This window comes from Hemiscyllium ocellatum, chromosome 11 (assembly GCF_020745735.1).
Source record: "Hemiscyllium ocellatum isolate sHemOce1 chromosome 11, sHemOce1.pat.X.cur, whole genome shotgun sequence".
NCBI classification, from domain to species: domain Eukaryota; kingdom Metazoa; phylum Chordata; class Chondrichthyes; order Orectolobiformes; family Hemiscylliidae; genus Hemiscyllium; species Hemiscyllium ocellatum.
In genome coordinates this window covers 65,212,345-65,239,024 of record NC_083411.1, presented here as the reverse complement: position 1 = coordinate 65,239,024, position 26,680 = coordinate 65,212,345, and the positions used below count along the sequence as shown (strand labels likewise).

The following is a 26,680-nucleotide window of genomic DNA, read 5'->3' as shown; positions in this document are numbered from 1 at the left end:
TAGCAACCTGAGGTCCTGCTGGATAGTAGCAACTCTGTGCTCCTATATGCTTTAGAGAGTTGGAAAACTGGCAGAAACCAGCTCAAAAGTACTGGCAGCGGTAATGTTGCAAATTCCTCCACATTCAATGTCAAGAAAGGTCCAACAGCAGTGCCTTTGCCAAAGCAAACCTGCCAAGAATTACTTCATATCAGTTGCACTGAGCAGGCCATAGCTTTCACATGCCTGATACCAAACTTCCCCAGAACTGTTCTACTCAGTCTCAGTCACTGCAGGAGACTCCCATGAGGACAGCAGAAACACTGAAGCATGTCCTCAAAGCATTCCCTGAGGAGATAAAAGACCTCTGTTGTCTCATAGGAGTATCTAGTTTGTGAACATCCAAAATGGTGAAGCCTTATCTGAGAGGACACTAAACAGATCAAGACAATCAATGCAGAATGTGCTGAAATGAAATTAAAGCATCAGAAGGAGTGCACACAGCCTCAAACAGCCCACCTAAACCGCATGAGGCTGAGTCTACAGATCACGCATTGGACTTACCAATCAACCTTACCATCCTCAACCTGAAGGAACTGCTTAAAAGGCGAAAAGGCTCAAAGAAAACTTTAACCAAGGTGATACCTGGCTCTTGGTGGAGCTGAAAACAGTTCTGAAAAACTCCCATTGCAATTACAGGGGGTATAAACAAGAAAAAGCAATTATCAGGGTCTTTTTTGGCCAATTGAACAAAACATTTTCTCAAAATTCCTCAAATCTCAGGAGTGACAAGACATTGCACATGAGTCAGGGCTTCTGTAGAGTCAGGCTTCTTCCTGTATCTTTCCCCTCTGTGTTGTTCTAGGTGTGGGCCCCATTCAAGAGCTGCTGTACATGCAACAGAAATTTTCTATGAAAACAGAAGTGAAATATTTAACAATTCCTACACAATATTAATCCACCGATTAATTCCACTGTAAAAGAAAGCTGTTCCTAATCATATTATATTGCAGTTTGTTCTAATACTTAGCAGGTCATATTGTAGCGAAACATGTTCAATCTGTGTGTTTATTACAGAGATCAGACTCCCATGTCTAAACTGACTGAATTGTGATATTCATTTGCATTGAAATCTGGAGACACGTATTATATCCAAATAATCTTGAAATTAAATCGAACTGAAATTTTTAAAAATGCTCTATTGCAGGAACAGTTTTTCAATTTAAACAGCGTTACCAAGTAATCAATTTATTCTAATTTTATGAAGTAGCTACTACATCTAAAAGATTATCATTTTATTGAGAACACGACACTAATTAGTCAGTGTGTTTATTAACAAAACCCTGATCACACATCCTCGAGACACATTGTGCATTGATGACATTGTGGTAATACATTTCCAACAAGGGCTACTGTGAGTTAAAGAGAAGCCCCAAAAGACTGTTCTGAAATAGACAACCAAACTTACTGACTTAACCATATAATCAATGACCTTTAGAAACACAGAGGCAACTATGCAGCTGCTGACTAAAGCAAATACCCATTCACAAATCTTGTTTTGAATACCAACTGGGTGAACGAGCATGGGTTAACATTCAGTGGGCATGGGCACACAGAATAGACATAGATAAGAGGTTTTGTTCTCACCTTTCACAAAAATTCTCAAATCCAGATTAATGTCTAAAGCCTGTGAGAGGCTGTGAACCAGGGCCATGGTGAAGCTGCCCCATCTTCATTCAAAGTTGAGGATTGCTTGAAGATTCTTGCTTCTTGGAACCTGTCAGCTTGGGAATGTAGTGGTGAGGGATTGTTAACTGTGCACTTACTCTAGTCCAGCAATAACTGGCCACGCCTGGAAGGGGGCTGACGACTGGAATCAGAATCCATTGCCATCTTTAAATGACTCTGGATTGGTTTGGACTTGGCATAGACCTGGCCCACTTTTCCATGAATACCCAGGACTTTCCCTCTGTAATCACCTCAAATCCAACAAGTTTTGAGAGATCTACATGCCTCTAAGTCTGTCTCTAGCAGTCAAAGCTCTAAACTTTGGAATTGCTCCATACATCTCCACCTCTCTATTTCTCTTTTCTCCTTCTCAACATATCTTCACACCGACTGGTTCAGCCAAGCTTCTGTTCTTCTACTGTGTAATTTGTCGTGAGGTTTGGTGTAAGATTTTACTTTATGACACTTCTTGGGAGTAAAGTGGGATATAATATAGCAGTGGAGGCACTGTATTACTAAAAGTTGCTGTAAAGTAGGAGTCTGAGAGGCTGTCACAGAAACTGTTTCCCGATCTTTCAAACATTTCCTCACCTGCCACAAGGTGGGGCCCTCAGCTTGGACAACTCTCACCACGGCTATTATGGGTACCCACGTAATACAGAAGATGATCATACACCAGCCCAGCGCTATTGACCAGACAGAGTATTCAACTGGTCCATATGTTGGAGGGGCAAATGTTGTTAAGGACCAGACTAAGATTGCCTGAATGAAATAAACACAGAAAGTAAAATCAGTAACATGATGAAAGGGACTTACTGTACATTTTTACATTCAGCTTAAATCACTCAAAGATGTAACATCTCCTTACGGTTAAAATGCACGGAGAGATCAGAATCCAACAAGCTCTCCACCAGAGCCAGAAAAGCCAATTCCTTTTCCCAATCATCATCTCAATGTCCTTGATGAATCTGTTTATCCCTGTGAATGGCAAGGAAGCAGAGAGACACCATCACTCGCGCTGTCCTGTCTTCAGGGCAGCTTGTTTTCTGTTGAAGTTCATCTTGTACAGGTGGCATTGATGAACAGGTTAAACAGAGAAAGGATTGCTGAAGATTTCAAATTGGATGAACAGAGTGTTTCCTATCACCAAATCGATTATCTGTACTCCAAGATTTAAAGGTCTTGAAGGAACTCTCACACTGTTTCGAGAAGACAAGTGTTCAAGGTGAATGGGAGATGAAGTGAGGTGGCAGGTTGAGGCCAAAGGTGCCAATGAGTGGGGATTGATGATGTGGTGAAGTCATGTTGGTTGTGGAGCAGGGTTGTGGAAGATTTGGATCTGGTCAGGTATGGAGTTGGGAGTGTTTGATAGTGGAGATGAGAGGTGTGTGTTGCCTGGAATAGAGAGTGGTGGGTGGTCACATGCCCATGGGAAGTGATGTCACAGGTGAATGACTTGGTGGGAGACTGTTAATGTTATTCATTGTCAGGTCAACGTGAATGATTGAGGGAGTCATTTTTATAATGAGAGCAGATTTTAATCCTTCTAACATTTCCTGGGTAATTATAAGTCAGTCAGAACTTTCTGAAGTCTCTGTCTCTAACTCAGAGTTGGAACTTATTCAGAGGATTTTTGACACTGGGTATTTCCATGAGTATCATACATTCCCAGGCAATTCCCATATAGCCAGTGTGTTGGGACATCTGCTTGATCCTGCTGTACAGCTTCCAGCCAATGCCTGGTCTCCCAAAATCTGGAAATGTAAAATGTCGGCTAAGAAATTGCATTCATCATTTTAGAATTGATGAGCCTGATCTTTGTGTGAACAATAGTTAAGGGAGTGGAAACAATGGCTAATGTTAATTCCTGTAAACAGGTAATCAGTAAATAGTATTCCCTTGGCTGTATTCTTAGGGCACCATAAGGGCAAGAAAATGATCAAGAAACTTGTCCAATGGAATGAATGGATATGGATAGCACAGATAAAAGACATTGGAGTGTTGACTGACCATGATGGTATTAAATAGGGGAACAGGTTTGATGGACTGAATGGCCTACTCTTATTCCTGTGTCCCAAGATAAAGGATCAGGAAGCATATTAGTGTTCCTAATCTCTATGATGATCAAGACACTCACAGGAACAATCTCATTAAGGGAATCTCCTGATTCTGTAGGATCATCATTGTGGTCAGGGAAGTGAGAAGTCCTGAAACAATGTTACGAATCTACCCATGTGATGCTTCTGTTATGAAGGGGGAAGGGAATATTTGGGGGTTTTGAAACAGTCAGAATGGACAAAGAACGCAACTGTATAGAAATAGGCCTATCGGCCCTCTAAGCCTGCGCTTACACATTTTGCTCTTCCATAATAAAACTGTCCTCACGAACAGGATCTGTATCCCTCTATTCCCTTCCTATTCATGTATTTGTCCAGGTGCTTCTTGAATGCTGCTATTGTGTCTAGTTCCACCATCTCCTCTAGCAGGCGTGTTCCAGGCACTCACCACCCTTTGTGTGAAAAACATGCCTTGTAGATCACTTTGAAACATCCCCCGACACCTTGAAAGTGTGTCCCCTAGTAATTGATCCTTCCACCCTGGGAAAAAAACCTCTTACCTTCCACTCAATCCATGCCATCACAATCTTCTAAACTTCTATCAAGTCACCCCTCAACCTTTCATATTCCAATGAAAACAAACCCAGTCTGTCTAAATGTTCTTCATAGCTAAAATCCCCATACCCTGCAACATCCTGGTAAACGTTTCCTAAGCATCCACATCCATCTGCTACTGTGGTGACCAGAACTGTATGTAATACACCAAGTGTGACTTAACTAAAGTTCCATAAAGCTGCAGCATAATTTGCCTACCCTTACAATCAATGCCACTTCCAATGACGGCAAGTATGCCACAGGTTAATTGGATTGGAAGGATTCAGTTGCTGTGGGGTAGTTATCAAGTGAGGGCATGATTGAATAGCAAGTCAATTAGTTTCTAAATTTTGCTTTTCACTGTGGGACATGCATGATGTTGTTCACCTGTTAAATCCGTATCATAGCCTTGTGATTTTGAAACATAGTTCAATAAAATTAGTTCATGAATTTTATAATCCTAAACTTTTGCCTCTGTCATTATTCATTTGACTCAAGTCTAAATCCTCACTAACTGTTCAAACCCTATAGTTATCTGCACAATATCCAGTGTAGCTTTTGTGGTGTTATCTCTGAAGAGGTGAGAGTATTCTCATAAATACATTTCAATTGTAATTTTTTTTTTCCCAGTCATACCCACCATAGATCCAGCTGAGACCAATGAGTTCCAACAGAGCAACTACAATGAGAATCCATCCAGTACAGAAATAATCCATTAAATGTAATGGAAAATTAGAAAGCATTAAATGGAAAAAAAACATAACATTCAAATCTTTAAAACAGACATTAAAAGGATTTAAGAATTTATCTTTTCTCAACCGCAAAATACCCTGTTTGCTCGATTTATTCTCATTCCTTGAAGGGCTGGAATTCGTTGTGTTCCATTTTTCTTTTTTGAAATTAACAATCAATTTTGCATGGAGCAGCACAGTGGCTCAGTGGTTAGCAGTGCTGCCTCACAATGCCAGGAATGCAAGTCTGATTCCACCCTTGGGTGACTGTCTGTGTGGAGTTTAGAAGTTCTCCCCATGTCTGTGTGGGTTTACTCCAGGTGCTCTGGTTTCCTCCCACAGTCCAAAGATATGTGGATTAAGTGGATTGGCCATGCTAAATTGTTCATCGTGTCCAGGGATGCAAAGGCTAGGCGGATTAACCATGGGGAACGCAGGGTTGTAGGGTAGAGGATGGTTTTGGGTGCGCAGCTCTTCAGAGGATCAATGCAGACTTGATGGGCTAAATGGTATTTCCACACTGCAGAGAGTCTATGATTCTGTCCAGATGTGATCTCGGTCAGGTGCAACACCTCTCTGGGTTTATATATTATGATCTTTCCATGCCTTTCAATATTTTATTTTAACTTCCTGGGAACATTGTACTAATGATATTTATGAAATGTTCACAAAAGTCCTCTAGATATCTCCCCTTCCCATGACCTCTACTACATTCTCAAATGACACATATTCCTCATCAACTTTCCCTCTGCTCAAATTGCAATCGTCTTTATTAAATTAAATCTGCAACATTAGTCAAAATATTTTCTTTTTATTACTGCGATCGTGGGAATTAAAGGCAGCAATAAATATAGAGACCACAGCTTTATCCTGGATGAAGAAGGTCATCACTCCATATTCATACAGACGTTAATAATTGGTGAACACCCTGATATTGCAACATCTGATTGCTTCATCAATGATTTCTAGATTCTAGCCTCCACTGCTCAATGCAGAAATTAGTGCTGTGTGTCAATCATTCTTCATGTGTTGCAGAATTCCAGACATAAATTCTCAAATTGCTTTTCCTCATTTTAAACCAAGCTCTCTAATCTCATAAATTTAATATTCTGAGTAAAATCACATTCTATAACCGCATAAGATCACCTCTCAAAATGAACTGGTCTGCAGCCTGAAAAGTACAATTTCTTGAATCTTTCCTCATAACTCAAAACCCCAATTCTAGGGGTCAGTCTTGTGGCTCCTAGCATTACAGTCTCCAGTATCTATGTGTCTGTCTGTCTTGTTGGGAAGAACTGGACGCAGTAGTTAAGGTAAGGTCTGACCACAGTGCTGTAAAGTTTAATGACCATTCCTTCTGATTTCTATTCTACAGTTTTGTGATCCAATTGATGAGGCTAATGGAATTTGTGAAACACAGAAAGCATGACACAACCCAGGAGAACGCAGCCTGTTTAATTGACTCACCAAGGAACACCTTCAACATTCACCACTTTGGCAAGTGTCCTGCAAGAGCACTTTCCAAAACTGCATTCCCCACAACCAAGCTAAAGCAGGCACCAGGCAGAAAAGAAAGTTGATTTACAAAGCAAAGAATTTCAGGTGCTGGAAGGTTGAGATGGAAATCGGGAAATTCTAGAATTATTCAACAGGGCAGACAGATTCAACAGGGAGATGAATAAGATTAACATTTCAGCTCAACGATGATCCTTCAGGAAGGAATTGGAAATCTTCATCAAGGGACAAGGGTACTGAGGGTGGAGAGTTGGAAATGGATTTTGCAAAGCAAGTCAGTGGGAATCCACATTTTGTTTATAAAGACATGCATAAAATGGTGGGAAGGAAAGAAGGGAGGGTGTTGTTTTCAGGGGGCAACTTGGGGACACTCCAATTACACATAGCATCATGCTCAACTGCTCTGCAAAATCCATCCCAACCAAAGATTTCCAAACCTTCCTCGACCCAATACCCAGGATTTATAGCTTCCTTGATCCCACATGTGGCCTTGCCTGCAGTACCAGCAGTGCCCACCACTGTGCTTGTGGCACTGCTGACACTGGTGGAATGGCTGGTCAATCGGATACTCTTGCTAAGGATGGCACCTCTTCCTGCTGGTGATTGGCATGAGCCCCATTATTAGGAAATTTATCCTGCCCACTGCACTGTAAGGCTGCAGGGAATGGATAAATCACATCCTGTTGACTGTCTTCTTAGCCAGCAATACTCACATTCCACAAACAAACAAGCGAAAGAGTCACAGAATCATAGATTGTTACAGTACAGAAGGTGGCCATTCAGCCCATTATGTCCACACTGCTTCCCAGCAAGCATTATGACTCCTGCCACACACCCCTTCCTCACACCCTTTTTCCAATTAAATAATCACCAATACCTCAATTGACTCACCATCACATTTCAAAGCTGTGCACTCCAGACCTGAACGTGAAAAAGATCTTCTTCATTACATTTGCAAATCGCTTTAAATCTGAGCCATCTCATTCTCGATCCTTTCACAAAGGGGAACAGTTTCTCCCTATCTACTCTATTCAGACCTCATATGAGTTTGGCAATGTCTGTCACATCTTCTCTTGACCCCTCCTCTCCTCTCTAAGGAGAATGACCCAATCTGTCCAATGTATTCTCATACATTAAGTTTCTCATTTTGGAATCATTTTTGTCGATCTCTTCTGCATTCTTCCAAAGTGTTCACATCCTTCCAATATTGTAGCATTCACAACAGTGCTCAGCACACCTGGTGAGGATTAACAAATTTCTTATACAAGTTCAACATAACCTTCTTGCTATTATACTCTAAGAACTCTATTATTAAAGCCCAGGATACCATATGCTTTATTAACTGCTCTCTCTACATGTCTTGCTATCTTCAATGATCTGTGAAAATCTGCCCAGACCACTCCTGCACTTCTTAAGTACTGCACCCCTGACGTTACAAATGTTTTCTCCCCCCAAAATGGATCGTCTCAAACTTCTTGCATTGAGCTTTACCTGGAAGCTACCTGCTCACTTCACCAACATGTCTGTGAACTTGTGGACTTTTCAACTCTCTTGCTTAGAGTTTACAATCCTTCCAAGGTTCATGTCATCTTCAAACTTTGAAACTGTCCCTTACAAGACAAGGTCTATACCCTGCAAATAAAGCAGGAAAAGCAGGGCTCCCACGACTGATGTAAAACAAGGAACTATGGATGTTGGACATCTGAATCAAAAACACAAACAGAAATTGCTGGTGAAACCTAGCAGCTACGGTACATCTCTGGTGAGAAAGTGGAGTTACCATTTCTCGATGATGAGTCACTGGACTTGAAACATTAACTCTGTTTTCTCCCTACAGATGCTGCCAGACTTTCTGGGTTTCACCAGCAATTTCTGTTTTTGTTCCAATCCCGATCTCTGGCGAACTCCATTACAAGCCTTCCTACAACCCAAAAAATATTTGGTGATCACTATTCTCCATTTTCTTTCACTCAGCCAATTTTGTATCCAGACAGCTATTATCTCCTTTATACCATGAGCTATAACTTTCTTCATAAGTCTGCTGTGTAACATTGCTTAAAGTGAGTTTTGAAAGTTCATGTACACCACATCAATGACATTTCCCTCATCGATCCTTTCTATTACCTCTTCAAGAATTGTCAGCCATGATTTGCCTTTTAGAAATCCACGCTGACTGTTCCAAATTAACCCACATATTTATCTATGCCTCAACTGATTCTGTCATTAATATTTGTTTCCAGATTTTTATCCACCACTGAAGTTAAACTGAATTGTCTGTCATTGCTGGGCTTACCTTCACAGGTTTTTTTTACAAATAAAGGCGTAACATCTGCAATTGTCTAACCAGTCAGCACCTCCCCTGAGTTTAGGGAAGGCTGGAAAATTATGGTCAGTGGTGCTTTAATTTCTACACTTGCTTCCCTAAATGTTCTTGGATGCATGACACCTGCTTCTGGACCTTGTCAATTTAAGTATTGATTGCCTACTCAAAACTTCTTCCTGGTGAATATTGATCTTTATCGTGATAGAGCTTCCTCCTCCATTACTATAACTGGTGTCGCTTCCATCTCCTTGGTAAAGACAGATGCAAGATATTCAGTTAACGCCTTAGTCATGTCTCTTGTCTCCATATGTCCTATATTTCAACTTGTGGGCCAAGTGCTGGAAAGTGAGATTAATGTAGAATTAATATAATTTTGGTTGTACAGACTTGAGGGCCAAAGGTCCTCTTCTGTACTATAGGATTCTATGATTCACTGTGTAAACCGCCTTTTTTACCCTAATTGACTCAACTCCTCGTTTTGCTATTAATGTGCCTATAGAAGACTTTGGAATTCCTTGATATGTTTGGCTGACAGTGCTTTCTCATCAGTTAATACAGTTGGCTGGACAGCTGTCTTGAAATGCTGAGAGATGTCAGAGGTGTGTTTCAATTCCTGCACCAGCTGAAGATACCACGAAGTATCAACCTCTCCCATTTCCTGAGGTGTGGTGATTCTCACATTAAACCATCACTCGTCGTCTCTCTGTGGCCCAGTAGGCCCATGGTGGCTTTAGCTCTGACCTTAATCTTCTTATTAAACCCCCTTCACTTCTCCAATATGCTTTTCACTTTCCCTTTGAACCTTAGTGTTCTGCTTGAAGTTTTTGTCTTGACACTCATCATAACCTCACTTTTTCTTCTTCATTTTGTATTCTATCTCCTTTGTTCATCCTCAGAGCTCTGCATTTGTTTGTTCTCCTTTTGCTTTTTGAGAGAACATACCTTGATTGTACCTGAATCATGTCTATTTTAAACATAGCCCTTTGTTCAGTGACTGTTTTTCCCACCATAATTTTGTTCCTGTCTCTCTGGCTCAGCTCCATTCTTTGCCCATTGAAGTCAGCTCTCCTCCAGTTAATTCTTCTTATTCTGGACTGCCAATTATCCATTTTTATCACCACCCCTGGTCCAAAACCAAACCAGCAGTGGGGTTCTAAATGCTGGGAGCTTATTTAGACTGAACTTAATTCTTTGTGATTTATGAAACAGTGTCTCATTTTACTGAGTATCCTTGTCTAGAGAGGGTTGATTGCTCATGTGGAAACATCGCAAATGACTAAGCTACAACTTACCTGTGTTACAAACAGAAGGCCAAGGAAATAAAATAACAAACAAAGACCAGCTGTCAGATAAAGACGCTTTGGCCTAAGGAACTCAGGAAACTGGTCCAGCAGGCTTGTTATTACTGTTTCTATTGAAAACAAAAGTTATCAGTGATTAATTAATGATTTATACCAAGTCTTAGATAAATCCACCACCAGAGAAATGGCAGCCAAGAGGACTGAAGGAGCCAATGGGGAGAGATTTCTCTGTCTATGGGCAGAATTGTATAAGAGCAATGTTTGGAAAATGGAGGCTTGCTAATGTCTCCTGAAAGTAACTCACCATCTCAGGGTGGGTGATAGAAGATTCTGAGATGTGGGCTATAGGCTGTGATTCAGTGGGAATGACAATATTAGACATTTGGTTCAACAATGTGTGGGAGAACTCTCTCAGATTGTATTGCAGAAGAGTTTGCAACACTGATTGGGAAGATTGTACCTTTGCTGTTTCTGATGCCAGGCAGTTCATCTGGTTTATTTTTCCTATCGGAGCAATGAGCCACAACTGAGTTGCTTGCCACTTTATTTCAGAGAGGGTTGTTGTTTCATGCCTCACAATTAATATGTTACCACAGCACTGTGGGGCAGCAAGGTTGCTCAGTGGTTAGCATTGCTGCCTCACAGTGCCAGGGACCCAGGTTCAATTCCAGCCTTGGGTGCCTGTCTGTGTGGAATGAGTGTGGGTTGTGATGTCTGCATGGGTTTCCTCCGGATGCTTGGTTTCCTCCCACAATCCAAGGATGTGCAAATTAGGTGAGTTGGCCATGCTAAAATGCCTGTAGTATTAGGTGCATTAGTCAGGAGTAAACGTAAGAGAATGGGTCTGGGTGGGTTACTCTTCGGAGGGTCGGTGTGTACCTGTTGGGCCAAAGGGTCTGTTTCCACACAGTAGGGAATCTTATCTAATATAATAACCTGTAAGGCATTATATAAACCCTGCATAATTATGTGACTTAAGAGCAGAAAGATCTCAGAAACTATCTTGACTTGGGCCACTTCAAGCATGACATACTGACAAACTGTGCTGCATGTTGTAATTGAGTACTTTCATACTCACCGAGAAGCGTACATGGATATAATATTTGTATATAACAGTGAGCTGCAATAAATATTCTGTTGGATTCTTTAATAACATAAAGCATTGAAGCAAAATGCACATCAAGGATTCCAGGGTCTAACATATGATTATGGTTCTGAGGTTTTCAAGAAGGTCTCTCACACACAATCTCCTTCTATAAAAGGCATTAGGTGTCAGATGGGTTTTTCTGACACAATGATAGCTCTACAGTCAAAATTACTGACAGCAATGTTATTTCATCCAGGTTTATTTGATTGAATTCAAATTCCTCAGACACTGACGTGAAACACACCCAGAAACTATTGGAAACACTCTGCAGGTTTGGCAGCATCTGTGGAGAGAAAGCAGAATTAACATTTCAGATCCAGTGACCCTACTTCAGAATGCTGTTTTTTGAAGAAGGGTCACTGGACTCAAAACATTAACTGTGCTTCCTCTCTACAGATGCTGCCAAACCTGCTGAGTTCTTCCTGCAATTTCTGATTTCCAGCATCTGCAGTTCTTTTTTGACATAGAGGTGAGGGTTGATCACTTGTCTCCAGGTCATTTATCCAGGCCTCCAGATTAGTCTGTTAACTGAATCACAACATAATTGCTGCTCAATACATTTTAACAAATCCTGTTCCTGATGAGAAGGGTCTAGATGTACATCAAAAATGATAGTTATTATATTGAGACACCTAGAACTTGGCAGCAGAAACAGAAATATGAGTTGTATGATACAACAGAACGAACAAGGAAAGGGGAAGCAATGGCCTAATGGTATTACTGTTGGACCGTTAATCCAGAGATTATGTCCAAGGGACCCAGGCTCAAATCCTGCCACGGCAGTTGGTGGAATTAAGAATCTAATGATGACCATGAATTGATTGTTGGAAAAGTTGACCTGATTTCCTAATGTCTTTTAGAGAAGGAAGCTGCCATCCTTACTTGGCCTGGCCTGGATGTGGCTCCAGACCCGTTGCAATGTGGTTGACTCTTAACTGCCATCTGGGCAATTAGAGATGGGCAATAAATGCTGTCTAGCCAGCAATGATCTCATCCCATGAATGAATGAAGAAAAACAAAATTGTGAACAGCGACGGAACATGAATGCAGATTTTTAAAAAACATGAATTCCACTGTAAATCTTCCAGATGTTAGGTAACAATGACCTGAATATTTATTTCCTACAACTTGGAACACGCTTCATTCAACCAAGCTGAGGTTTCATTAAGACATTGTGGAGAATTTGACTATAGAGTAACATTGTTTTCTCATGCATTACAATCATCAGCAGTAGTTCCAAACATAATAGCTTAGATAAGTTCCTTTTATAGAAGTAGAAAAAGATTGGTTAAATTAAGTAACATTATTGTTGAACTTAAAAGATGTCATTCTTACCAAAACTTGCAAACAGTGTGTCAAGTCCCAAAGTGAGCAGCATGAAGAAAAATAAAATGGACCATAAAGTTGCCCATGGCAACTGTGCAAGGGCCTCTGGGTAGGCAATAAAGGCCAAACCAAACCCTGAACAATGGATACAAAACAAATGATAATATTAGTCCTGCGTACAATCAACACACACTGCTACATTCAATTCCGTATAGTCACTGATGTTGAGACAAATTCAAAAAGTCTCAGCTGAGACATTCCAATTACTTCTGGAACGTACCATGTGGCACACCCTGAATATAAGGATGAATGTATGGGCATGAGATCAGTAATTCAGAATGGTGAGATTGTGACATCTTAATTGTGAACTGGATATGTCGAAGGTCAGTAATTTCATATCTCAAACTATGTTAAATCAGTTCTATACATTTGTTGAATAATGCCTACTTTCAATGGGAATCAATAATTTTAAAGAAACTTGTTTTTTTATAGGTATTTTTATTGAAAATTTAACATTTTTACAAGTTTACAAAATAAAAAAACCCAAGCATAAACATTGATATACAATTAAATCTTAAATAAATAATAACCAAAATTTACCAAAAAAACCGACAAAAAAACTCAACTAACTAATAATCTAACCTACAACTAACCAGAGTGCAGAGTTAAGTCTCTTACATTATTCAAATAAGAGAAACAAAAACCCAACGGATAACACAGAAATTGGGTACTGAGATACATGCTGGAAAGGTATTAACATCATATGTAACAAAACCCGTATTCGTGCGGGATTCCTCTCCCAAGGGGCCACGGACCAGCCAGGTTCGCCATTTCAATTAAATAAAAGCCCTTGTTAGGAAATATATGTATTTATATAATTCAAGAAGGGCTGCCATATTTTATGGAATAATTTGGTCTTTTGGTGCACCATATTTGGAAGGAAATCAAGGGGAATACATTCCATAACTAATCTGTGCCAAATTGAAAGTCCAGGGAGGCCCTCAGCCACCCAGTTTACCAAAATATTTTTCCTTGCATAGAAAGAGAGAATAGAAAATAATCTCTTCCCGTGCATATCCAGGGAGGGTAAGATCAAAAAGCCCAAAAGGACAGATACAGGGTCCACTCTAATTTCCGTTCCTAAGATTTCTGTCAGAGCAGTTGCTACTTTAGTCCAATATCTACGGATCTTATGACAGGTCCATAGGCAATGTACAAAAGTGCCCACCTCTATTTTACATTTGGGGCACATTGGAGATGTTCCTGCCTTAAATTTTGCCAATCAATCCAGTGCTATATGGGCCCTATGAAGTATCTTCAGCTGAATAGCCTGAGTTCTGTTGCAAATGGTGATTCTTCTGGCATTTTCCCAAATGTCATTTCACGTTTCTATAGAGATTTCTAGTCCCAAATCCTGATCCCATATTTTAAGCAGATTGTCTATATCTCCCGATACTTCACCATGTAGTAAATGATAAATAGTACTGATGGAAGATACCCCCATTGGCCATAGCATTCTACATTCTCTATCTGATTTATAAAGACTATCTAATAACGTAGTCTTCTTCTGTATGTAATCTCGAATTTGGAAGTATCGAAAGAGGTCTCAATTAGGTAATCCGAATTTCTGATGCAGCTGTTCAAAAGACATCAGGATCCCTTCTTTAAGTAGACCCCCTAAACAAGAAATACTCCTGGATCTCCAGAGTTTGAAAGTGGCATCTGTAAACCCCAGTTGAAATCCCCATGCTCCCACTATCGGAGCATAGGGGGATGTTTTATGTGAGTTGCCCTCATTTTGCCGCATTATATTCCAAGCTTTAATTGTGTTTAGTATTATGGGGTTTTTACAGTGATCCGTAATGATTTTCCTCTTGTCTGAAAATAAAAGGTTAATAAGTGGGCATTTTACTTGAGAAGCCTTGATGTCCAGCCACATTGATTGCGGGTCAGACAAGACCCAATCAGCTATGTAACTTAATAGGGAACTTAACTGATATTTCCTAAAATCTGGGAAATCCAATCCTCCCCTTGCCTGTGGAAGCTGTAGCTTCTTCAGCTTAATGAGGGGCTGTCTATGATTCCAAATAAAGAAACCCAACTAGCCTTATGATTTACATCGTGCCAGCCTCAGCAGCATCACCAGAAGCATTCTCATAGGGTATAGGAGACGGGGCAGGACATTCATTTTAATTAGTGGTATTCTACCTAGCCAGGAAATTGGAAGGTCTCCCCATCGCTGGAGGTCCTGCCTTATCCTTTCCAGTAAATGCACAAAGTTAGCCTTGTATAACTGACCAAATGCTGGGGTAATAAAAATGTCTAGTTATAAAAAATCCTCCAGGGACCACCGAAAGGGAAAGTGGGATCCGTCCAATAAGTGGGATATACTAGCAAGGCCACCCATTGGCATAGCCTCCGATTTTGAGAAATTAATTTTATAGCCTGAAAATACACTAAACTTGGATTAAGCGAGGCACGGACATCAAAAGATTACTGAGGAATAGAAGAACATCATCTGCATAAAGGGTAATTTTATGTTTACCTGTACCAATCCTCAGGGTCGTTATATTAGGGTCGGCCTGTATAGCTTCTGCTAGTGGCTCAATTATTAGCGTAAATAGCAATGGCGAGAGAGGACATCCCTGACGGCAGCCCCTATCCATACTGAAGTTATCCGAGCCTAATCCATTGGTAATCACAACTGCTTTGGGATCACTATACAGTGTTGAGACCCATTTGGTAAACACCTTTCCAACGCCAAAGCTTTCCAATGTGTAAAACAAATATGACCATTCAACCCTGTCGAATGCCTTTTCCGCATCTAATGAGACTACTATTCCTGGTATCTTTCCCTGATGGCAGGCTTGAATCACATTCAAAACCCTTCTAACATTATTGGATGATCTACGGCCCTTAATGAACCCCGTCTGATCCTCCTTTATGATATGTGGCAATACCCTTTCTAGCCTCAATGCTAATGTTTTAGAGACGATTTTAAAATCTACATTTAGCAAGGATATTGATCTGTATGACGCACAATCTTCTGGGTCCTTTCCTTTTTTAAGGATAAGAGAGATATTTGCCTCTTTCAGTGAAGGCGGGAGACAGCCCTGACTGTATGAGTAGTTATACATGTCCATAAGTGGACCAGCCAATATTCCTGTAAATTCTTTATAGAATTCAGCTTGAAAGCCATCTGGGCCAGGTGCCTTACCGCTCTGAAGTTGCCTGATTGTGTCAAGTATTTCTTGGATTGTTAGGGGAACATTCAAGACCGATATCTGTTCCCGAGTTAGGTCCAGAAAGATCAAGTTTTTAAAAAATGATTGCATCCTCCAAGTCCTGTCTTCACAATCCTGTGATTTATATAAATCAGAATAAAATTTTCTAAAGATTGCATTAATCCTTTTACGATCATGAGTAAAAATACCAGTACTTTCCTTGATAGACGTGATATTTGAGGGGCCTTCTTTTTCTTTGCAAGAAATGCTAAGTATTTACCAAATTCATATGACCTTTGTTTTGCAAATAATATTTCCCTCTTAGCCGTTTGGGTAAGGGTGGTGTTTTGAGCTGTCCTAAGGGCCGTAATCCTTTGCAATTTGATAATAGAAGGTCTGTCAGCGTATGCTGTTTCAGCCGCTTTTAAGCGAGCTTCGAGCAGACGCTGTTGTTTGCCCTTTAATTTTTTCTGGGTCGCTGAGTATGAGATGATCAAACCTCGTGCGTAAGCTTTGATGGTCTCCCACATCATTGATTGGTTGCTAGCCGTACCTAAATTAATTTCTAAAAAAGTTTTAAATTCTTGAGAGAAGTACTTTACAAATTTACTGTCTTTCATCAGGAAGGGGTACATACGCCAATGCCAGGGTGATGTCTCATTGTTCCTCGCCTTGATTTCCATATATACAGCAGCGTGATCAGAAATTGTAATACTGCCTATTTTACAGGATGATATGGAATTTTTAAAAATCGAGGGGCAAAAAACAGATCAATTCTGGTATGGCATTTGTGTGGATTGGAGTAAAAAGAAAAATCTCTGCCCTGTGAATGAAGGCATCTCCATATATTTACTAGTCCTAACTTTTTGTTCAAATCCACCAATTGTCTAGATCTGGGAGATACTCCTGCAGTACTCTTGGGAATCCTATCTATTTCCGGATCCATAATACAATTAAAGTCTCCCGCTATAATTGTATGACGGGCACCGAGAGCCATCAACTTTGAGAAGGCTTCCATTATAAATTTAAAAGGAAGTGCCAGGGGCAATACAAATTTAAAATCCCATATTCCTCTCCATTTATAAGGGCTTTAATCAGAATATATCGTACAGATTCGTCTTTTATCTGATTTAGGATTTTGAAAGGGAAATTCTTCCGAATAAGAATAACAACTCCCCTGCATTTTGAGCTAAAAGAAGAAAAAAGGCCTGATCAAATCCACCCTGTCGTAATTTCAAGTGTTCTTTATCCAATAAGTGTGTCTCCTGTAGGACAGCTATATCAACCCTTTCTTTCTTGAGGTTTGATAATATTTTCTTCCTTTTGACTGGTGAATTACTCCCCTTGACATTCCAGGTGCACCACTTAACCGACTGATCAACCATAATCGTCCAGGCAAATCCGAGATCCCTCGGGAGGGGAAACCCTATCCAGAACATCCCGAGCATAGAGCATATAAAATTCACAAAAATAAAGGCTCTCTAATACACTCACAACAGTAAAATAAAAAACTATTTCGAAATAAAAAAAATATAAAACGTATTTAAATGGAGATTTTCCCCCTTGTTCCCGGGGGTATCACTTCCTTTCCAAAAGTCTATTGTATCCCCTCCAAACCAGTGCCCCACCCTTGACCCAGGCGCCCCTCAATAGGATGAAGAAAATTCAAATATACTACAGAACTAGAGTTAACAGTGAGCACCCTACGCACCCCCCCCCCAACCACCACCAACACCTGGATATATTTGGTAATGTTAATACCATGTATAAACATATATAACTATGAAATTACAACCTCAACAAGTAATAATTAAATATAATAATACAAAATAACAAGGGAAAACAACCCTGTTCCTAGAAACAGAGGTAAAATAGTATAAGGTAACCACCTCCCCCACCAACATTAACTAGACCCCCCAGCTATATATATATATATATAATATATATAATAAAAAAAACAAGGAGGTGGAGAAAATCGTTTAGAAGAGAACAAATAAATAAATCCCTCTCCCCACCCCCAAGATAATATTAAACAGTAAGGTAAAAAAATGATTAATATATAAAAAAAAGTGAGGGTGGGATGTAAACCGGAGTGGGGGGAAAGCAAACCAACATCAATTATCTCTTACAATTTATCTAAGAGAGTCCCAAAATTCCTTGGTCTTTTCCAGCGATCCGAAGTTATACATGGACCCTTCATGGTTAAAGCGTAGCGTCGCTGGGTAGCGCAAGGAGTACTGAATACTTAAGTCCCTTAAACACTTCTTTGCCTCATCAAACGCCTTCATCTTTCAGACCAGAGCTGGGGAAAAGTCCTGGAATAACATGATCTTGGATCCTTTATAGATTATGGCTTGGAGATCTTTTCCAAGATTTCTGGAGGCTTCTAAAAGTATCTGCCTCTCCTTATAACTCTGCAGCCGGAACAGGACCGGGCGGGGACGCTGGTTTGAGCCGGGTCCACGTATTACAACCCAGTAGTCCCATTCCACCCTTACCTGGCCTGATCCAGCCTCCAGATTTAAAAGCTGTGGAAGCCACTGTTCAAGGAACACTGTAAGCTGGCCTTCCTCTTCCCGTTCGGGAAGGCCCAGCAAATGAATATTTTTTTGACAGCCTCAATTCTCGAGGTCGTCAATGTGATTCTCTAAGGTCCAGGCTCGCCGTTTGAGAATCCGGACCTGATTCACGGCCGATTGTGCTGTAGTTTCGGAGGTCGCGGCCTTTAGCTCCGCCCCTCCGACTCAGCGCTCGATTTCCTTGATGTCTTGCTTTTGCAGCGCGGCCGAGAGTGAGTCCCATCGGCTTCAGGATTCTTCTACAAAAGCGTCAATCTTCGCATCAAGTTTGGATATTACTCCCACGAGGCTCGCCACCGAAAGTAAGTCCCCCGGGGCGCTTGCGGACGCCTCTTCTGCAGCTGGAGAGGGTGGGGGAGGGGTTCCTGCTTGCTGAGAGCTGCAGGCTCCCCTTTAGTCATTTTTACTGGAGATGAAATTGTTTAAATTCAATACTAAACAACTAATTACATTAAGTAAAAACTATTTTAAATGATTTGGTGAGTGTGGTGGGGGTGGGCGACCCACTTTGCCCAAGTCTTGGGAGGAGCACTGTAGACTCAGACTTGCTGGGTCGCCGCCATCTTGGATTCCCAAAGAAACCTGGTTGATAGATCTTCTAAGTTTAAACCCATTCTAGCTAAGTTATATCATTGCCCATGGTGGTTACTGGGTAAAACATTTACATGCATACTGTTATCAATGGAGTAGCAGATGAGTGGGAGATAATGCACTCCTCCAGCCTCAGTCAAACAAGGGGGCAGTGACAAGGAGTTCAGAACAACTGGAATATCCAGACCTGCCCTTGCTGGCGGTTCTTCCTTGCTACTCAAGCTGGTGTACAATGGAACACTTGCTACCAACAGGAACATGGTGGATCAAACCACTGGCTTCCTGAAGGTGTCAAATCAAGTTCAAATGGAGTACATCTCAAAATCACTAGAGGTTTGCTGAATCTCTCAAATCTTGCTTCCAGGACGGCAGAGTTATCCTGGGAGAATGAATAGGAGGAGGCAGATACTCAGGTTATTCAGTAATCTGATCACTGCCACGCAATAATTGATCTACCATTCCCTAGCTATCAACCCAACTTTTATTTAACATCAAAATAAATCCGGAAATAGAAGCCACTAATAAACACAATCATTCCATGAGAACTTCATTGTGCACCAATTCCAATAATGTAGGAAAAGTTGATCTTTCTGTTACTGAATTCTCTGAGCACCTGTCTTATGTTTGCCTGTTGCCCTGTTACTATCATTCTCAATTATTTTTCTGTTCCTTTCTCATTCCATTAATCCCATTGACTCAATGCTCTTTTGGGCAAATTACACTCAGGCCCAGGTGTCCTCTTGTACCCCATCGATGTCAAACAAATGACACATATGTGCTATCCTGCAGCAGAATAGTATGGTTAACTTTGTATTTACCTGACCGTGCAACCTCTGAAACGGGCTTGTTTTGCACATGAGCCATGTGTCCAAGAGTGGAGAAGATGATAAATCCCGCAAACACACTCGTAGCACAATTAACAACACAGACAATGATGGTATCTTGGTAACAGTTGTTGTGGAATTTGTTGTAGGATGACAATGTGATTAAACTGTCCCAACCCACTGATGTCGAGTAGAAAATTTGTGTTGCAGCATCTTTCCAGACCTGATAAATAGAAGGGAGAATTCATCAGCGCTGAACGATTTCACTTGAACTCATTCAACTGAAAAACTACATTGACCACAAGAAACATAGTGTGAGTTAGTCCAGCAGCTCAATGTGATCTGACTGAATTAAACTAGCTCTGATCAACACCATCTCACTTAATAGGAGGGCCATCATTTGATTTTCCTTTGACTACTTGCTGCCAACTTTAAGATTTTCCCTCCAAAATTGACTCATAGCAGAAATAAAACCCCACTGGACCAAAAATCTGATCTTCTGCAAAGACATTGCTATTTTCTGCACTGCAGTCTGTTAAGCAAAATGTAAACTGCATACATTGGGGTTAATTTGGATCACAAAAATGATTTAAATTAGATTTAAAATAGGTATGAATGTCAAACTGAGTGCACATTTGTAACGAACCATCTTATACTTAAATGGTGAGGCTCCAGATGCTCCTTGTTATTTATGTGTAAATTCCACAGCAATTTCTGACTGCACTCAGAGGTTCAGAGAAATATCTCTGATATGCACCACTCTGCTGTTATAAAAATGATATCTCCTGACATTTACAAACTTGGCTCAGTGTGAAATTACCTATTACATGCGTAGAGTCACATTATTATTGTTGATGTGGAAGAAGGGTTTGGGGGGGAAGGGGGAGAAGATCAACTGAAAGGCAGGATCTTAGCTCTCAGTAGCTCCCCCCAGTCCTCCCATCTACACGAAGTAGAGTCCTTCAAATAAGTGTTGATGCCTTTAGATGAATTCCCTCTTCTTGGAAGCCCGATAGGAATTCAACAGGATTTTGATTTCGCCTTTCCTCATGATTGTCCCCTGGTCTCCACAAGTAGGTGCAGAACCAGGGAGGAGACATTTCAATGGCCATTCATTGGCCACTTAAACACCATAAGTAATGGCAGAGCATCAAAATCCATCCATGAATCTTCTGCCACCACGATAGATGAATGACAAGAAGCTACAAACTAATGCTTTCCCACCCAATTTCATGTCCCATTGCTCCCAAATTGTCATTTGGAAGGGCATAAAATTCTGCATTTTATTTCTGAACTACTCTAAGTTCACTCATTGAGAGTTACATTTCCTTCACTATCACAGTTCATGTGCTGTTAATTTTGCAATCAAACAATTTACTTGGTTAAGCAGATGCTCAGTTGCTTTCTCTCTGTAGTCACATCTCAGGTACAGATGATATTGTGACAATGCCATCTCCCACTTCTCGATAAACTCCAAATATCATTGACATTAAACAGGTCAGGAGATGTCAAATGGACTACCACAGCTTTGCCGTTCTCAAGGGCAAGTAGAGATGGGCAATGAATGCTGGCCAGCCAGCAATGCCCATATCCCACCAATGTATATTGAACAAATATTGATGACATAGTCTCATAAGTGATTGTAACTGAAAATCTGATTACTGAATCAATCCATGATTTCAGAAAGAAAGAGGCACTGAGAATAAACAATCCTTTGCATCCCACTGCTGATCTCATCCAGTTGTATCTAATCTCATCATCCTAGCCCTGAGCATTGATTCCCTCCTGCTCATACCAAGATGATTACAACAATAAACTAACTCATTAGAATTCATCACAAAGTCTCAGCTAGCTTTTCGCAACATGTGCAAAATGATCTTTCCAAATACAAACAAAAGACTGAAAGGTACATTTCAATTCTAAATTTTAATATCTCAATCAGACAAAATAAAAGAAGGAACAGTTAAATAAAAAAAAGTGATTTTTGAAATTCAATTGATTCTGTTGTTGAGCTTACCTGAGCATCAGCCAGTTTGGAGAAGTCTGACTGGCTTCCGATGTAGAATTCAATTCCTTTAGAGGCTCCCTCCAGGGTAACCCCTCGGATCAGGAGTATCGTCAGAACCACATACGGGATAATTGCAGTGAAATAAACAACCTGAGAATGGAGAATAAATTGGAAGATTTTCCTGTATTAGTGGTACAACATTTACTTTATTGGATCCAGCTGATTGTAAACTGATAGGAATATAAACAAAGAGTGAATCAGAAGACAGTTGGCTACATGATGGGGATATTTAACACTGAGCTACATGTTGGAAATAAGTTTAAATTCTACAATATTATTTTTAGTTTTATAATTAATCACATTCAGGGAAATGACAGATGTATTCAGGAGAATTGATGAGAACTTCATGAATATATTCAACATTTCATATTTCATGATTCTTTACTATTCTAATAGTCCAGACAAATGGTAAATAAAACCCTGACCCTAATCTGCTCAGTCCCTTCCCCCAGTCCTGCCCAGCCTTCCGCAGCAATTGGAATTTCCTCCAGTCCCTGTGTCAGTGACTGAAACCCTTAGAATGAGGGACACATTTCATGAATTTGGGGGCATTGCTGGGGCTAGAAATTAGTTATGTTCAATTTCAGTTGTGGATATTACAATTTGTGACTGTTCTTCACACTTCTTTTTCACACTTATTTCAGCCTCGTCATTTCTCTGATTGTTGTGTTGTTCAGAGCAGGACCCACACAGTTTGTGGCTGAACACTTGGCAGGTGATTGAGCAGCATGAGGTGTCATATCTGCTCCTCTTCAAGGCTGTATCCCCTCAAAGGGTAACCATGCTCTGTGGAAGCTACAAAGGATTACTGCACACTAGTTCATTTTCTGTTCTCTATACCTTACAGGAACTGTTAACATCACCAAGGATATAAACTATGCACTTCACAACAGTCAATAAATTCTAGTTTTATTCTTACAGGGAATCTGTATTTTGTCAGTAGTTGTAACTGTCTTCATCACCAGTCATTTACCTTTCCTGAAGATTTGATTCCTTTCAAAAATGCTGCCCCAACCATCAGCCAGGCTAGAAGCAGACAGAGGGCTAAATGCCAGACTATCTCCCCAGTCTCATCCAATGAACTTGTACGGTGTAAAACTGCTTGACTGAGTTAAAAAAAAGAGAAAATATTTTTCATAAGGGTACTGTTTATTACACATAGATACTATGTGCTCAATGCATCTGAGTATTTAGTGCAATATACAGGGCTTTTAAAAATATTCAGTTGTTACAGAATAAGTCCTACTTTTAAATAAGAGAATGGTTACTGAAGTTTGATGTCCTTTATGTTTTTCTCTTTCTACATCTTATTCAAACAGAATGTGGGTGCGTTTGCTATATTTGAATCTGCAACTGCATGAAAAAATTCGTGGCATGCCTTAATGGGCTCCATCTTATGCTCAAATTTACACTTGAAATGGAACAGTCAAATTAATCTCCTTAGCTAGAGTTCTAGTTGGGAAATCAGCCAGGGGTTCTCTACTCCTATATACCAAAGATCTACCTTCAGAAGTCAGTACACATGTTGAGATTCCTATGTTTTCATATACTGCAAAATGGGCATGATCAGCAACCTTGTAAATTTATTGGCCATGTAAATGTAATGTTGAAGTAGGGCACTTCTCAAGCACCCTGCAGGTAATGGCCACTGATCAGATAATCCCTCAATGTATGTTCCAACCAGACATCACAGGCCCTAAGGCAGGCCTGGAAGTGCCCAGTCCTCCTCAGGTCTGAAAGGGCAAGGTATCTCCAATGTTTGATCAAGAGTTGAAGTCAACTGTTTCACATTGTGAACATGATGCTGATATTAAACCAACAAGATGTTTTGCTTAGAACAAATAAATAATGTGGTATATTAATTTTAGTGCTGGTGTGATGCCATGTTTCAATGTTATATATCCCAAAGACTGATGGATCGTATCAGTAATTCACTCAACTGTTCCCAACAAAAACATTCTAACTGTACCAAGCCAGCCTGCAAATACAAATTCACGATACAGTGTTTAATATTAGATGAGATTCTAAAACTGAACTATGTTTACTGGATAATCCTGAGTGTTCAAATAATTACAAGGGAACAAAATAAACAGAGCCGTACATTTGTCTCTCAGATCGAAGATTCTGAAGTCTTTTGGGTTTGGGGAAAAATGCTGTTTATTTTCAGGTTGAGGCAGATTTGCAGAAATCTTGACAAATGCTAGCTGTGTAAAACGGTTGCTCCTAAAACAGAGAGGTAGTTTTAGGATCTAGAGTTTAGAAGAATGAAAGATTATCTCATTCAGACACACAAAATTCCTCACTGGACAATCCTGAAAAATGTGTTGCTGGAAAAGCGCAGCAGGTCAGGCAGCATCCAAGGAGCAGGAGAATCGACGTTTCGGGCATAAGCCCTTCTTCAGGAATCATTCCTGAAGAAGGGCTTATGCCCGAAACGTCGATTTTCCTGCTCCTTTGATGCTGACTGACCTGCTGCGCTTTTCCAGCAACACATTTTTCAGCTCTGATCTCCAGCATCTGCAGTGCTCACTTTCTCACAGGACAATCCCACCATTTGTGGAGGAGGAGTTTGAAAACACATTCAATACTATGCACTTGGCTCGTTAATAAGAACCTGTGGTGTTGGAGGAAGGATAATAGCACTAACTAATAGAAGACAGATTTGCGATAATGGGGGCATTTTCAGGATGGCCTATAACTAATGGAGTGCTGTAGTGCTGGGGCCACAATTATTTACAATATATTAATGACTTTGATGAGGAAACTGAATGGACTATCGCCAAGTTTGTGGATGATATGAAAATAGATGGGAAGGCAAATGGTGAGGATGACACACAGAGACTGGAGGGATACAAGCAGAGTAAAAGAGTGGGCGATAAAACATGGCAGATTGAATAGGGAAATCCCTGGCAATTACAGACCAGTCAGTCTTACATCTGTGGTCAGCAAAGTTTTGGAAAGAATTCTGAGGGGTAGGATTTATGACTATTTGGAAAAGCATAGTGTGATTAAAGGCAGTCAACATGGCTTTGTGAAGGGCAAGTTATGCCTCACAAATCTTATTGAGTTCTTTGAGGAGGTGACGAAACAGGTCGATGAAGGTCAAGAAATGGGTGTGGTGTATATGGACTTCAGCAAGGCATTTGATAAGGTTCCCTATGGTAGATTCATTCATAAAGTTAGGAGGTATGGGTTACAGGGAGATTTAGTTGTCTGGATTCAGAATTGGCTGGCTGACAGAAGGCAGAGAATGGTTGTAGATGGAAAGTATTCTGCCTGGAGGTCAATGTTGAGTGGGGTCCCACAGAGCTCTGTTCTTGGACCTCTGTTCTTCGTAAATTTTATAAATGATTTGGATGAAGAGGTTGAGGGGTGGGTTAGTAAATTTGCAAATGACACAAAGGTTGGAAGTGCTGTTGATAGTATCGAGGGCTACTGTAGGTTGCAGCACCTCATAGACAGGATGCAGAGCTGGGCTGAGAAATGGTATTTATCCAAAGTTCAATCTGGATAAATGCGAAGTGATGCATTTTAGAAGGGGAAGGTTGAACTTGAATGCTGAATATAGGATTAAAGACAGGATTCTTGGCAGTGTGGAGGAACATAGGGATCTTAGTGTTCAAGTGTATAGATCCCTCAAAGTTGCCACCCAAGTGGATAAGGTTGTTAAGAAAGCATGTGGTGTTTTAGCTTTCATTAACAGGGGGATCGAGTTTAAGAGCCGCGAGGTTTTGTTGCAGTTCTACAAGTCCCTGGTGAGACCACACTTGGAATATTGTGTCCAGTTCTGGTCGCCCTATTATAGGAAAGATACAGAGGCTTTGGAGAGGGTGCAAAGAAGGTTTACCAAGATGCTGCTTGTCTTACAAAGAGAGGTTGACTAAGCTCGGATTTTTCTCGCTGGAGATTAGGAGGAAGAGAGGTGACCTGATTGAGGTATACAAGGTAATGAGAGGCATGGAGAAAGTGAGGACTGCAGATGCTGGAGATCAGAGCTGAAAATGTGTTGCTGGAAAAGCGCAGCAGGTCAGGCAGATCCAAGGAGCAGGAGATTCGACGTTTCGAGCATGAGCCCTTCTTCAGGAATGAGGACAGTGTGCCAAGCTGGCTAAGATAAAAGGTAGGAAGGAGGGACTTGGGGGTGGGGTGTTGGAAATGCGATAGGTGGAAGGAGGTTAAGGTGAAGGTGATAAGGTGTGGGTGATAGGCCGGAGGGGGGTGGGGGCGGAGAGGTCAGGAAGAAGATTGCAGGTTAGGAAGGTGGTGCTGAGTTCGAGGGTTGGGACTGAGACAAGGTGGGGGGAGGGGAAATGAGGAAACTGGAGAAATCTGAGTTCATCCCTTGTGGTTGGAGGGTTCCTAGGCGGAAGATGAGGCGCTCTTCCTCCAGCCGCCGTGTTGCTATGGTCTGGCGATGCAGGAGTCCAAGGACCTGCATGTCCTTAGTGGAGTGGGAGGGGAAGTTGAAGTGTTGAGCCACGGGGTGGTTGGGTTGGTTGGTCCGGGTGTCCCAGAGGTGTTCTCTGAAACGTTCCGCAAGTAGGTGGCCTGTCACCCCAATATAGAGGAGGCCATATCCCTCATGAGAGGCATGGATAGAGTCAACAGCCAGAGAGATTTCCCCAGAGCAAGATTGACTGGCACAAGGGGTCATAGTTTTAAGATTTTAGGAGGAAGGTATAAAGGAGACGTC

General features: G+C 40.9%; 1 protein-coding gene across 1 annotated transcript in view; it reads right to left on the bottom strand.

The window, feature by feature from the left end:
* Positions 1–751: 751 nt before the first annotated feature.
* The window catches only part of LOC132820044 (sodium- and chloride-dependent neutral and basic amino acid transporter B(0+)-like), a 255,512-nt gene continuing 229,583 nt past the window's right edge, over positions 752–26,680 (bottom strand). Inside the window, exons 11-14 of the mRNA XM_060831964.1 lie at positions 4,999–5,083; positions 2,576–2,685; positions 2,299–2,469; positions 752–889 (exon numbers count right to left, since the gene is read on the bottom strand). Coding sequence (XP_060687947.1) covers positions 752–889; positions 2,299–2,469; positions 2,576–2,685; positions 4,999–5,083 — 504 coding nt within the window. The remainder of the gene's footprint in view (positions 890–2,298; positions 2,470–2,575; positions 2,686–4,998; positions 5,084–26,680) is intronic.